The sequence below is a fragment of the Hermetia illucens genome, chromosome 1 (genome assembly GCF_905115235.1).
Source record: "Hermetia illucens chromosome 1, iHerIll2.2.curated.20191125, whole genome shotgun sequence".
Taxonomy (NCBI): domain Eukaryota; kingdom Metazoa; phylum Arthropoda; class Insecta; order Diptera; family Stratiomyidae; genus Hermetia; species Hermetia illucens.
The window spans coordinates 9,866,287-9,879,997 of NC_051849.1; the positions used below are offsets into that span (position 1 = coordinate 9,866,287).

General features: G+C 43.9%; 1 protein-coding gene across 2 annotated transcripts in view; it reads right to left on the minus strand.

The window, feature by feature from the left end:
• Positions 1-5,240: 5,240 nt before the first annotated feature.
• Positions 5,241-13,711, minus strand: part of LOC119646930 (protein rigor mortis) — a 34,401-nt gene continuing 25,930 nt past the window's right edge. For both annotated transcript variants that reach the window (XM_038047615.1, XM_038047614.1), the window contains exon 13: positions 5,241-5,603. In XM_038047615.1, coding sequence (XP_037903543.1) covers positions 5,489-5,603 — 115 coding nt within the window. In that variant the 3' untranslated portion in view covers positions 5,241-5,488. The remainder of the gene's footprint in view (positions 5,604-13,711) is intronic.

The window sequence follows — 13,711 nt, forward strand, 5'->3', positions numbered from 1 at the left end:
TGTCCGTGTACAGATGCTTACCCATGGGCAAGACTTTAGCCTCAGCAGGTGGCGCCGGTTGGAGCCTGGGGTCAGGAGTACTGACAGAAGGGGTCTGCTTCGGCTCGTCCGTTAAGGACTGGGTCCCAATTGAATTGGTTCCCACTTGAATAAGTGGGGAATCTGAGTCTAGACTCAGGTTCTCCATCGATGAGTTCAGGGTTCCCCTTCACTCGGGGTTGGATCGTCACGATCGAAGTTTAATTGTGTTTGCTTAGTAGGTTTATGTTTTTGTTTTTTTGTTTTTTCATAGTTGGCTGCCATGGCCTCAATTTTCCGGGGAAAGTAAGTCGATCTTGGCAGAGCCCCTTTTTGCCGAGACAAGGCTAGTTGAAACTGGGGGTCGCCTGGTACCCAGAGTTCACCGTTTACGGCCACATCTTAACTCCTGTGACCATTCAGCCCTCGGCACGGTAGTCATACCTTGGCTTGGGGTTTTGATTACCGCTTGGCTTCAGGTGTCACCTCCCGTTTCCTGGAGGATCTTCCTTACTGAGCTCCCTCACCACGTCAAGGTAGGTAATCGTCGAGGGAGCGTCATTAGATAACTAACCATTTGACATTTGACACCATTTTATCTGATCTTCTTCCTTGTTACGTTCCCTCCTCTCCTAAGCGCTTACGCTCTTACCCCGTCTGGTTCACCACAAAAGTTCACAAAAAAACTACGTCAAAAAGAGACTGCGAGGAAGAAGTTCCTGTCTTCTAGAAACGATGCTGACTTAGTTTTTTTTTCAAATCTCTACGTTCATCGGTCAAATCCTTAATACGTAAGTCCAGAAACGAATATTTGACCAGTGTGGAAGACTCATTAAAGCGCAGAAACCTGAAGCCTTTCTGGTCCCACATTCGCAATTCCCGCTGCTCTACCCAGTTATCCCCTCCGTCCATTAAATTTTCTGGCTTCTCAGCTAACTCCCTCCAACTATCTTGTGATTTACTCTGCCGCTACTTTTCGTCAGTCCCCTTCTTTCTCCGAATTCCTCCCGATAGTGGATGTAGCCTGCCCCGCATCGCCTACAATTCCATTTCTTACCCTTATCCTTATCGAGAACCTCATTGGCAAACTTGATGCCAATGTCGGATCTGGCTACGATGGTCTTCCAAACCTCTTTTTGCTCAAAACTAGTAAGTCCATCTCCCTTCCCCTATCTCTTATTTTCAACAAAACCCTCGAAGAAAATCATTTTCCCGGCTTGTGGAAAGAGGCTCTCATCATCCTCATACACGTACGCTTGCCGAGAATTACCGTCCCATTTCCCTCCTCCCCTTCTGTTCCAAAATCCTGGAAAGATATGTCAGCGACTGGTTGGTCGCTCACTTTGGCCAATACATAGTGAAAGAGAAACATGGCTTCGTTCAACATAGGTCCACTGTCTCCAACTTGCTTGAATTTACCAACTTTATCGCCAAATGTCTAAATTCACAGCAAGAAGTGCATACCATTTACACTGACTTCGATAAAGCCTTCGACACTGTAAATCACAAGATACTTCTATCCAAAGTCTCGTCTCTATGCGTTCCCATACCATTTGTTTTATGACTTGCCTCTTACCTTTCTCTTTTGACGGCTGTACTTTCCGCTCCTTCTCACTCTCCTCTGGCGTCCCACAGGGATCTATCCTGAGTCCTTTGTTATTTTTATTTTTTATTAACGACCTTTCTCCCCTCTTTACTTGTCCCTGTTTGCTCTATGCAGACGACCTTAAGCTGTTTTCCGCTATATCGTCGCCTATGGACTGTGTTTCCCTTCAATCTAACCTGGACACTCTGGTTCTTTGGTGCTCGACTAATAGTTTAGCGTTAAATGTCAGAAAGTGTCACTCTATTTGCTACTCCCTAAAATCCTCACCCACTTCTTTCTCCTACTCTCTTAACGGGCATTCCTTATCCTGCTTAAATTTCACTCAAGATCTCGGAGTCACTTTCAACAATAAGCTCCGCTTTGACACCCATTGCCTCGAAGTCACCAATCGGGCAGCAAAATTGTCAGGCTTTATTCTTCGCTCCTCCTCTGAGTTTGACTCCATCCAACCCTCCTTAGCTCTCTTCAATTCCCTCGTGAGGAATACCCTCGATTATTGCTCCGTGATCTGGTCTCCCTCCCATAACTGTGATTGTCTTGTCCCCCCTTTTTTAAGAAAAGCTTCCCTCGTGTGGACTATCCCTCCCGCCTCCGCTTTCTGAACTTTTCTTTTCTACAACAGCGTAGATCTTATCTGGATCTATGCACATTTTTTAAACTTTCCTCGGGTCTGATGGACTGCTTCGCCGCTGACGACACCGCCTGCCGTCCTGCGTCTTATAATACACGGAGCGCAGACATCTTCAACGTGCCCTTCGCAAAGCTCGAAGTTTACTTTCATTCTCCGGTTCCTAGGCTTTGCCGAAATTACAACGCAGAACAGCTTGGTCCTTTTAACTTCTCTACTTGAAGTAGTTTTAAACGTAGGATAAGATTTTAGGTTTCTCTTCCTCCGGAGGACAATAATTAATTGGAGTTTACTCTGTTTGTTGTCCGTTAAATTAAATAAATAAATAATTAGGGTTAGCTTACCAAACACGCAAATGACACGCTGCGTGTAAGTTAAACTCCAACCAGCAACGTTAATGACGGAAACCGCTGCTGGCATACCATTCCGCCTTTTCTTGAAAGATGAGCGGACAAACCAGACATACCTCATCGACAAGGGGGCAATTGTCTCAGGCTTACACTTTCTACGCAGCCAACGAAACCACTATCAAGATCTTCGGCAGAACCAACAAGGTTCTGGACTTCAACCTAAGGCGACCTCTTCAGTGAGAATTCATCACCGTACAAATAGAGTATCCCGACATAGGAGCCGACTTGAGGCTACCCACGGTCTTCTAGTAAATCTCCAGCGTCGACAATTGATCGATAGTAAAATCGGTCTTACTACAAAAGGAAGAGTGATAAAAAGCAATCTACCCACGATCTTGACGGTCCCAGAAGGCAACGGTTTCCAGCATCTCTTCACCCAGTTTCCTGAACTGACAAGGAACGACCCAAGCATGCAGTGGAACACATCAAAGAAGCTACAGGCCAGCCTGTGGCGGCTTAGGCTAGAAGACTTCCCACAGCAAAGTATCAATCGGCAAAACAAAAATGCAAATCTTAAGAAGTCTACACTACTAGGTCATCGAGACCAAGAAGAAGAAATATCATTAGACGGTGATGCTTCAGATCACGGTATGGGAGCTCTACTTTACCAACGAGTCAACGGAACTTGGCAATCGCTTGGGTTCTATTCAAAGGTATTCAACGGGGCTCAGGGCATGGACCCTACATATGACAGAGAACTTCTGGCAATCTTCAGTGCTGTACGTCACTTTCAGCAATTACTTAAAAGCAAGCATTTTATCATCAACACACACCATAAACCTTTGGTGTTCGCCTTTAACCAGAAGACAAATACCGAACCAAGGAGAACCAAGCAACACATCTACATTAGCCAATTCACCACCGACATAAGGCAACAGAATAGAACCAACAACACAAACGTCGATACACTCTCCAGGGTGGAACGAATAAGTCTAGAGGTTGAACTAGACTAGCCAGTGCATAGAGAGACGATTCATCCTTACGGGACTTACAATAATCCGAACCTTCAACTCCAATGAATGGACATCCAGGGTGCTACCTGCCAGGCGACTTCAGAAGAAGCATCTTCAACAACCTACATGGGCTAAGCCACCCCTACATCCGAACTACTCGAAAGCTTGTTTCTCAACGCTACCTCTGGCCAAACAGTCAAACAGTCCCAGTTTCTAGGAATCGACCGTATCCGAACCACGCCCAACCGTCAACCGGCTAACGGATGTGTCGAACGCTGACACCGATCCTTGAAAACTTGACAGGCGGGGGGGGGCGGGTTCTTCTCCGCGGGCAGTCCTCTCGCTAGTGCTTTTGCTGGCCTTGCGTTCGTTATTAAGAAGGGCAACAGGGATGACTCCTGCGATCACCACCACAGCCGGTCCTCAAAACAGCGGTCTCTGTATCTGCGCGTGGGGCTAACGATGCATTTTATCGCCAAAGACATCAATTCAAACTTCCGCGACATAGAGCAGAATGGATCCTTAACGTTTGCCAGTTAAGGCCAAAATTCTAGCTACGGTCTTCTCCGATGTTGCTTTGATTTGCTCGCAAAAGTTCATCTTCCAATCGAGCGTTAATCCAAGGTATGTAACCGTTGGTTTTAGCCCTAAAATCAACTTGCGATCGACAGGCGACGCAGGGGAGGGGATTCTCTTTTTAGTCAAGAGGTTTATTTGATTTTTTTCCTATGCAAGGCTGAAACGCATCAATAACGAAATCTGCTTTGCGCTTGTCCAACAGTGCGTCCAGCAACAAGTGCCCCAGCATTATCTGCATAACTAATCAGGCGCGACTCTTCCCATTTCCACGTTACGCGGAGCGCCACTAGTCGAAATCAATGCTGGGTGTCTCAACTTAACAAACAGCATCCACCGTGCATCTCCGTGCTCTAAAACCGTATCGCTTCGACGAGTCTACTCCTCATTAGCCTCTCAAACATTTTCACACATTTGCACGAGCCTCGTCTGCTTCCAGCGACAAGTAAAAATGCCTTCAATGTGCCGAGTAGTAGCTCCAGCCGATTTTACCGGGCGCCTTCTACTTTTTTGCAGAAAGATTGGGAGAACCGTTCACAGGACTGCCTCTTCCAGTCCTTTTATAGTAAAAAAGTGGCAATTCCCGGCATCTTCCACGCTTTTGTCATTAATCGGAGCAGGAGCTGTAGAGAATAATGTCCGCACAATTCGGCCCATTCAACTTGTCGGATAGCCTTTGCCAGCAGGCTTTACTCTTTGGTTATCATACAGCGGAGTTTCATTTTAGCTGATCTGTACTCTGCACGCCGTGCTAAATCGCGGAGATTATGACACTCCCTCCGCAAGTCGACAATTTCGCCGTCCACCATTAAATAGAAAGCTTGACGCGATCGTTGTCTGAAGTGTCCTCCAGCGAGGCCCACTTTCAACATCACGACATTCCAAGCGCAGGGACCCTTTGTCATTTACGTTTAATTTTCGAGCTGATGCTTTAATTAGAAGATATGCATATTTTCTTCTCAACCTTGCTTCGCCTCTTCCTGCGAAATTAGTTTCACACATACCACCTCGTCAAGTGCCTTAATGAAAAACGAACTAACGTTATCATATTAAATTTTTATTTCATCAAATATTCTTTTAGACAATAATAATCGAAGAATTTTATAACCAATCTTAACACTATCAGACTCCTGTTTTCTAGTTTAGTTATTTTACTAGTTGAAATGATTAAAACAACAAAGACAAATACATTACGCCTATGCAGTATTCAAAATTGGTTTAATAAAAACGAATGGAGAAAGAGGTCATTTACTATTCTAATTAGATGTTTTTCCCAAGAGAAATGAGAAAATCGGAATTAAATTGGAACTTTAGTCTCCAAGGCCTCCATAACTTCACGATGTTCATCTGTTTGTTGTCTTCGCTCTGACAAACATTTCAAGGCTCCACTGTAGTTTCCGGCGAGTGTACACCTTAATGAAAATAGAAAAACACTTATATAAACGGAATCTATTTATTTGTTTTAGAATTGTATTTAAAAAAAATTTTCTTTAATTTGAGAGGGAGGCGAGACCTCCTCTCTAACCTGCAGAATCCACAATAACTAAGGGACATCCTCCAATTTTATGGCCTGAGGATGCCAAGTCTGCGTAGGAACTCCAAAGGACACGCCACATTGTACATCTGAGGTAGCACAGGCATTGAGGATGCGATCCTTTGTGGATCTTCTCTCTCGATCGCGGCATTCGAGTCCGGAATTTTACACCCCGCGCGGGGTCGAGCTCTCCTTTTTGTTTTTAATTTCAAATTTAGCTCGCTGTTAATTTTTCATTAGATTTACGCGATGTGCCATGTTTGTTGGTTTGTCGGGTTCCGGTGTGGTCCAATGCATCAGTTAAGGACACATAAAATTTTTGTGTAATGACACGTGAGTGACTGAAGTGTTCGAAGGAGGTACGCTGGTACCACCGTAGATTCACCGAAGAGACCACTAAATGTACCAGCCTCTGTACTTTTTCAAAAAACTGGCTACACGAAATGCAGCACGTCGGATGACAATTTTCGACCCCTTGAGCCGACACTATTCCACGCTACCCCGATTTTCCGCACTCTCTCGCAAATTGCCGTATTTTCTCGACCTTGGACTTAGTCAAGACATTTTTCGGAATCCTTCAAGATCATTAAGATACTTTGAGCCAATGGGTAGGTACACTAGCATATTCCTGGCGGAAATTTACGCCATAGACAAATGTGCCTCCTTTAATCTGCAAAGGAACTACAGGGGGCAGAACATAGCTATTCTCACCGATAGCCAAGCAGCGATCAAGGCACTTAGGTCCAACCAGGTGAACTCTAAACTGGTATGGGAATGCCTTGAGAGACTGAATACACTCGGCTCGTCCAACAAGGTCTGGATACCAGGCCATGCTGGGTTGGAAGGCAATGAGGCAGCGGATGAACTAGCCAAGAAGGGAGCAGGGATGCCTTTACACGGGCCAGAACCCTTCTGTGGAATCGGAAACGGTTTCATGGCTATGAATCTAAGAAACGAAGAGAAACGGTTGAGGGAACTATATTGGGTGGGCCTACCAGGGATGGAGCAGTCTAGAGTGCTTATTGGGGGATACGAACCCATGCGTACAAAGGATTGCTTAGACCTCACCAAAAAGAACCTCCGAATCATAGTGGGAATTCTCACTGGTCATTGTCGGCTGAACTATCACCTAGGGAAGCTAGGGATATCTACGGACACTGCCTGCAGGTTTTGTGAGGAGGAGGACGAAACCTCTATGCACGTCTTGGGATAGTGTCCGGCACTTGTGCAAAGTAGGTCGATACATCTGGGAGAACACTTAATACCAGATGCAAAGCTGAAACATCTGGAAGTGGGGAACATACTAAAGTTCCTAACGGTTACAGGCCTGCTTGAGATACTATGATCAACAGGTACACTGTAACCAGTAAAAGGGGCACAATAGTTCTTCAAGGACGCGGTGCGACTTTCCCTTAACAGAATAATAATAATAAAGATAACTTTTGGACTGTGCAATACGCCGCAAACCTTTCAGAGATTCATCCACTCCGTGTTACGAAACCTCCACGTTTGTTTCGTTTATTTCAATGATGATCTGATTACGTCTTCCTCTGAGTCCGAGCATGTCAACCACCTCGAATACATTTTTCGCGTAAAAAGGAAATGCGCCAACCCCTGCACGTTTTCTCCAAAAGCTGCACTTGCCGGGATCTCTGACGTTGGCCCCTGAAATGCAGTACCATGTCGTCTAACAATTTATGACCCCATGAGCCGGCGTTGAAGTCCCGGTTCGCCTTTCATACCGAAATCATCAACAAACAGAGGAAACCTTAAAACGCACGACTAAATCTAAGACTTCGACCAACATTTTTTGGCGCTTCATTATAGCGGATATAGGCACTCTCATCTTAGGCGCAGACCCCCTGTGCCACTATGAATTTCTAGTGGATCAACAGATTCATCTTTGACTCACCGACCTCCCTTAGCTCATCAGGAAGAAACTCAACCTGCACGCCTAACATTCATTCCATCATTTTTGAATACCACCAACCCACCTATTCGTGCACTTCTTCAAAAATATGACCGAGGTGCCATGTTCAGCACCACATCAACACAACTGGCTCCCCTATCATTTCTAAAGCTGTTGATCTTCACCACCTCACATGCTCTTTGCACGCAATGGCGCATGGAGTGTGGTGATTAGTGCTCAGACGACTCCAGACCGACACCCCATTGCATTCGACATTCATTTACGCACTCTATCGTAGACCTTAGACTTAGCCAAGGGATACCACTAAATCCCTGTAGCTCCCAAAGCTATTCTAAAAATGGCAATCTGGTCAAATTTCGGACTCTTTGAGTCCAGTACGATGACTTGGACTTTGAAATGTTGTGCGAACCTTTCAGAGATTCATCCAACGCTGGGAAATGCAATCTAAATCACATATACGTCACTCCTTTACCTTGAAATAGAAGTCGGACAAAGCGCTCCCTGGCCAACATCGGAACCTGAGCTTTATCAGCCCCAGAGGCTATCCAGGCGTTTGAAGCCATCAAACAACAGCTGATGGATGCTACACTTTTGGTATTCTCTCAGCAAGATGCACCCCTAACCGTATTCGTCGTTGTCTCAGACATCGCCGCTTTTCAACAAAAGGTAAACGCAATTAAATACTTCCGGCATTCTCTTGAAAGCAGGCCACACGCAGTGTCCTATCTTCGGTTCAACGTCCAGTATATGTGATTATACCTCAGACAAGGAACCACGCCGTTCACTATCTAGCCCACCCAGGCATCCGGACAACAAATTGATTAGTCGTCCCTAAGAATTTCTGATCATCCATGAACAAGGACATTAATCCTTGGGCCAGACAGTGCATCGCATGCCAGAAGTACAAGACTATAAAACATGTGGGGAAAGTGGTAGTCGTTCCAGTCCACCAAGTGTTTCCTCATAATTCATCTCGATTTAACTGGCCCTTTGCGAGACTCACACAGTTTCAGGTATTGCCTCACAATTATCGGTAGATTCAGGCGGTGGACTGAGACCATATCTCTGAAAGATATTTCTGCACAATCTTGTGCTGAGGCCCTCTGGCGAGGGTAAATTCCACGCTTCGGTGTGCCGACAATAATCACTGATCAAGGAATGCAGTTCGAGTTCTCCCTTTTCTAGGAGTGAGGCAAACTCCTCGGTTTCAAGCGGCACCAGATACCTAAGTAACATCTGCAGTACAATGGGATGCTTGAAAGACGACCCATCTTGGTCGAATGTTCCGCCAGTTGTTCTATTTGGACCTGCGAGGTTGGTATACAGGAAGAACATGAGATTTCCAGCGATCCTGTACTCGACATTAGAAGGCAGTGCGAAAGCTGAAGCCGCCACCTATGAGATAAACATGGTCGACGTGTTCAGAGATATTTCTAATTAGAACGGGCCTCTTTCGGATTCCGCTACAGCCGCCTTATGATGTCAGCGAGCAAATACCACACAATTTTAAGTCCGGCGCTGGAAGCATGATTAAGAGGGTTTTCTTGGCCTGACTAAAGCCTTTTTTTCGAAAAGAAACGCAGCCAGGAAGTGGGACGCGCGACGCGTCCTTTTTTACTTGCCGGGGCTGAGCCATGCGTTTTGTTCTTCGATGAAATCCTCTTTGGTTTCAGTTGGGGGTGAAATGCTGCCGGATGAATGCATGAAATTGTGGGCGCTCTGGAAAGACTTTAAAAAACAACTTTTGATAGCAACTAAAAAATTGTTTTTAAAAGTCAAGGAGAAGACCAAACATCCGCGTTCGACACTAGTTTAAGAAATAGTTAGTTAATTGTAGTCACATAACTATTGAAAGATCGCAAATATTCTAACTCTTTCGTAAAATCTCTATTCACAAAATCTTTCAGTTCAGATTAACACTGACTTAAGGAACTCCTCAAACACTTCGACTACACTGATGACATCTATCTGCTCTCTCAGGTTCTGGGTGCGGTAATATTCAGACGAAACCAGAGCATGATGTTTCACTGCCCGAGAATCGCTACCGAAAGAAAATTCTTCTTAAAACCCCTTACCTCTCTCATTATATTTCTCCTATTTCTGTTTTCCCTTCCTCAACATTCATTTACATCAAGCATTTAAAATTTTAAAAACAAAAATCAAACATTTCATTTTATTTATCAAAACCTACCACTTACATCTCCCTAAGATTCTAAAACTCATTTATATATTTATATACAAATTATCAATTTATATGTTCGAATATGATGACGGGTCAAAAGGGAAGATTGACCTTGCATTTAAACTTGATCGGTTAATTTATTTTAACGGTTGGTCTGGTTGAGGCGAATTAAATTTTTTGGGCATAGAAATTAGTGGGACCGATACCGGTTGATCGATTGACAGCGAAACGGGTGGATCGGTAGTCGATTCGAAGCCGCGGTGCGGACACAATCATTTCAGAGTGAAATTACAGGTCGTATTGAGTTGCAGTCAAAAAGAAATGATAATAAAGTAATTTGCTGTATAACAAAGTGGAGACCTAGTTGTCAGGGAAGTTCATCCCCCTCCCCCAGTGTTTAGTGCCACTAGAAATCAGATGGGCACACCCCCGCTTAGAGGGAGGATTGGATTTATAGGAGTTTGATCGGCGTGGGAGTTTCGGCCTGATGAGAAATTAGGTTGCACACGAATAAGTGGAAGGAATGGACAATAACCAAACCTTTTTAAAAGGTAACTTCAATTTGACGCTTTACATGACATTTTCTGATGTGTTGTGCTGCGCCTGCTGCAACAATGGATAGAATTCCTTTTCTTATCATCGATAATTTTCGAATGTTTATTGAATCAATCAAGATTTCGATTTATTCGAGGAGCAATATAAAGAAACTGCTGAAGAAGAAAGTCGTAAAGCGGCACACTGCAAAGTTGATTTGGGATGGAGGGTGCAAAAAAGAGAAAAAGGAAGGGAATTTTCATGCAAGTTTTGGGGCAGAAAGACAGAAGGATAAGAGCCACTCTTAAAAGCGTTTCTTTTATAATTTATTGACCTGAAGAAGTGCCACACCAATGCAAAAGAAGAATTTTCCCAAGAGTACAATTTGGTAAAGTGTTTGTCAAAGATGCATTAGTAGAATCATTTTGGTCCTTGATAAATTTCGTTGAAAGTCGATTCATTTCTCCCCTAGAGAGCTCTCGAGTTAAAAGGGCCTTTATCTCATTTTTCTTGTTGCTTGATCGATATTTTCTCATTTTCTTATTTTTTTTTAATTTCTTATTTTTTATATTCTTTCTTTTGTTTTATTTATATTTTCTTAACTTTTTTATTTTAATTTTTCGTTTATATTCCCTCACCTTTTTTTACTCCGGATTTATATCGTTTTTGTCATTAACGAATTGCACGTGGGAATGAATTTCAACAAATTTCTTTTTGATTTGAGGACCTCCTTTTCCCCTAAACCTCTTTAGCCTCGCAAAACTTTTACAGAAAGGGACATCCTCCATAATCATGGCCTGCGGATGTCAAGGTTGGGGGAGAACCTCAAAGGCCACGTCACACATAATCGGTGGGACGATTATTAATAAAAAATATTATAGTGAGGTTCCTTCCGCGCAACCTTTAAATAATAACTTGAGTTTTCCCCAGATGCATTTTACTTGAATGTTATGGTTTTACATAAGTTAGTTCCTAACTTATGACTTAACACTTAAACACTTCCCGTAACACTCTAACTCCAATACCAATCCAATAACAGAGATTAACTTTATAACTTTGTGAATGTGATTGACCCTGTGTGACTTTGAACTTGTGAGTTTAGCTCATGACTTACTTTCTCGTGACTGAAATCATTGATCTGATATTCTATAATATATACTTCTCAAAACAAAGTATTCCTCGGAGACTTGAGTTCTAAGCAAGAAGAATTGCGAACTCTTGGCCGCGTTCGAGAGAAAAATCCTCCGAAAAATTGTTGGCCCCCCTACATTAGGATGGACGATTCCGTAGCCTATATAACGACGAAATCTATGAGCGATACCACACGGTTGTGGATAAAATCCAGCTTAATAAGTTACGATGGGCGGGTCACATAATCCATATGGATGAGAATAACCCAGCCCGGAAAGTCTATAAGGGCAATATCTATGGTAGAAAAAGAAGACGAGGCAGACCCTGCCTAAGATGGAGCGATGGCGTAGGCCACGACGCCAGACAGCTTTTAGAGATATCGAATTGGTGGAGCTCGGCGCAAAACCGGGATGTCTGGAGTTCCTTATTAAGGCAGGCCTAGACCGGATACCGGTTGTGGCGCCGTTGATGGTGAGGAAAACAGAGGATCTAAATTGTAAGATTGCATCCTAAGTAGTTTGATTCAAATCGATATTTGATCTTAGTTGCTTACTTCAGCAGTTACTAGTTAGTCTCTATCTTCTGGTAGTGATGACCCGTACTCTTATCAGCATTAATATGTTCTCAAGAAAGAATGATTACATTAACTCCATTACTAACTGTGCTAGAAGCACAGGATATTTACGTTATAATATCAAGTTACAGTATTTAGTTGAACCCTTCATATACTAGAGTGGAGAAAGATCCACATATTGTTCGGACAGGAGTTTATTGAGGCAGGGTGTCTTAGGGGTTGCCCACAGGAAGAGGTCTCTCTCTCCTCTGTTGTGGCTCTTGGTAATGGACACCTTGCTATGGCTCCTGGATTGCACAAAGGTCTACGCACAAGCGGACGATTTAGCAATAATAATTATTGCCAAGTTTACTGTCATAGTATGTCACCACCTGAATGCCACACTGCATGTAATCCACAGTTGGTGCTTCCATAATGGACTCACGGTGAACGCTAGGAAAACTGCACTAGTTATGTCCACTAGAAACGTCAGGTGGGGCAACTACACGCTACCCACCTTAGTAGGGGCGGAAATCCAGCTGGTACAAACACTCAAATATTTAGGAGTATATCTTGACTCCAAGTTAACGTGGAAGCACCATATTCAGGAACAACACCAAAAATCCGGAAGGACTACGATAGGTAAGACCTGAGGACTTTCACCAAAACGGATTCATTGGATGAATACATCCATAATAAAACCCATTTTGATGTATGCGTGCATCGTCTTGTAGCCAAGACTGAACTTTGCTAACAGTAGGAAGCTGCTGACGCGATTGAAAGGATCAGTTGCCTAAGTATTACAGGAGCAATGAGTAGTACGCCGACTGTGCCACTCGGAGCTATTCTAAATTTACCCCCAATCCATTTGGAGGTAAAACGGAAAGCAGCTAACGACGTACATAGGCTTGATACCATTGGCGCGTGGAAAGGCGGCCAATTATACCGTCCATCCGGAAATTTCTTGGAAAACATTAGGTGACTCTTGTGCCTGTATAAAGACTATCTTGCCAAGGTCCTGAATCTACAATGGTGGGGTCAAAACCAGCTTTTGGCATGCGGCCATCTACTGTCAAGTCCAGTCTGAAGGGGGAAATGGCGAGTATTCATGCAGCCGAATGGAGAAATTTGAATTTTTGCTGGCAGGCGAAAATCGTTGTGAAGGAACTCGAGGTCGCTAGAGGTAGGGCTTTTAATGAGACACTGCCCCTTAAACTACTACATGGAAAAAACCGAAATGGCGGTTTCGGTCATATGCAGCCAAGGCGAGGAGGAAGAAGAGACGGTTCTGCACTTCGTATGCAGCTGCCCGGCCTCCTCAGACCTCAGACGGAGATACCTTGGTGAGGTGTTCTTCAACGAAGAGTCTGCGGATTCTCTGTCTCTGAAGAATGTTCTCAGAATCGCGAAAGTCTGCGAACGATGTCGACTAGAGGCCGATGAATAGGCGATCTCCGGGGATAGTACAAAGGGCCTAGTTAAGGTCTGAGTGCTTAAAGCTGCGGCCCTTCCCACTAAACTAAACTACAGTATTCAATATCTTCTCAAGCAAAGGATGTTAACATAAGAATCAAATCACAAAGTTCAATTTGTTTACATATTCGACAACTTGGTCTTTATTTGTGAGTCATCGTTACTCATCATACATATAACTCG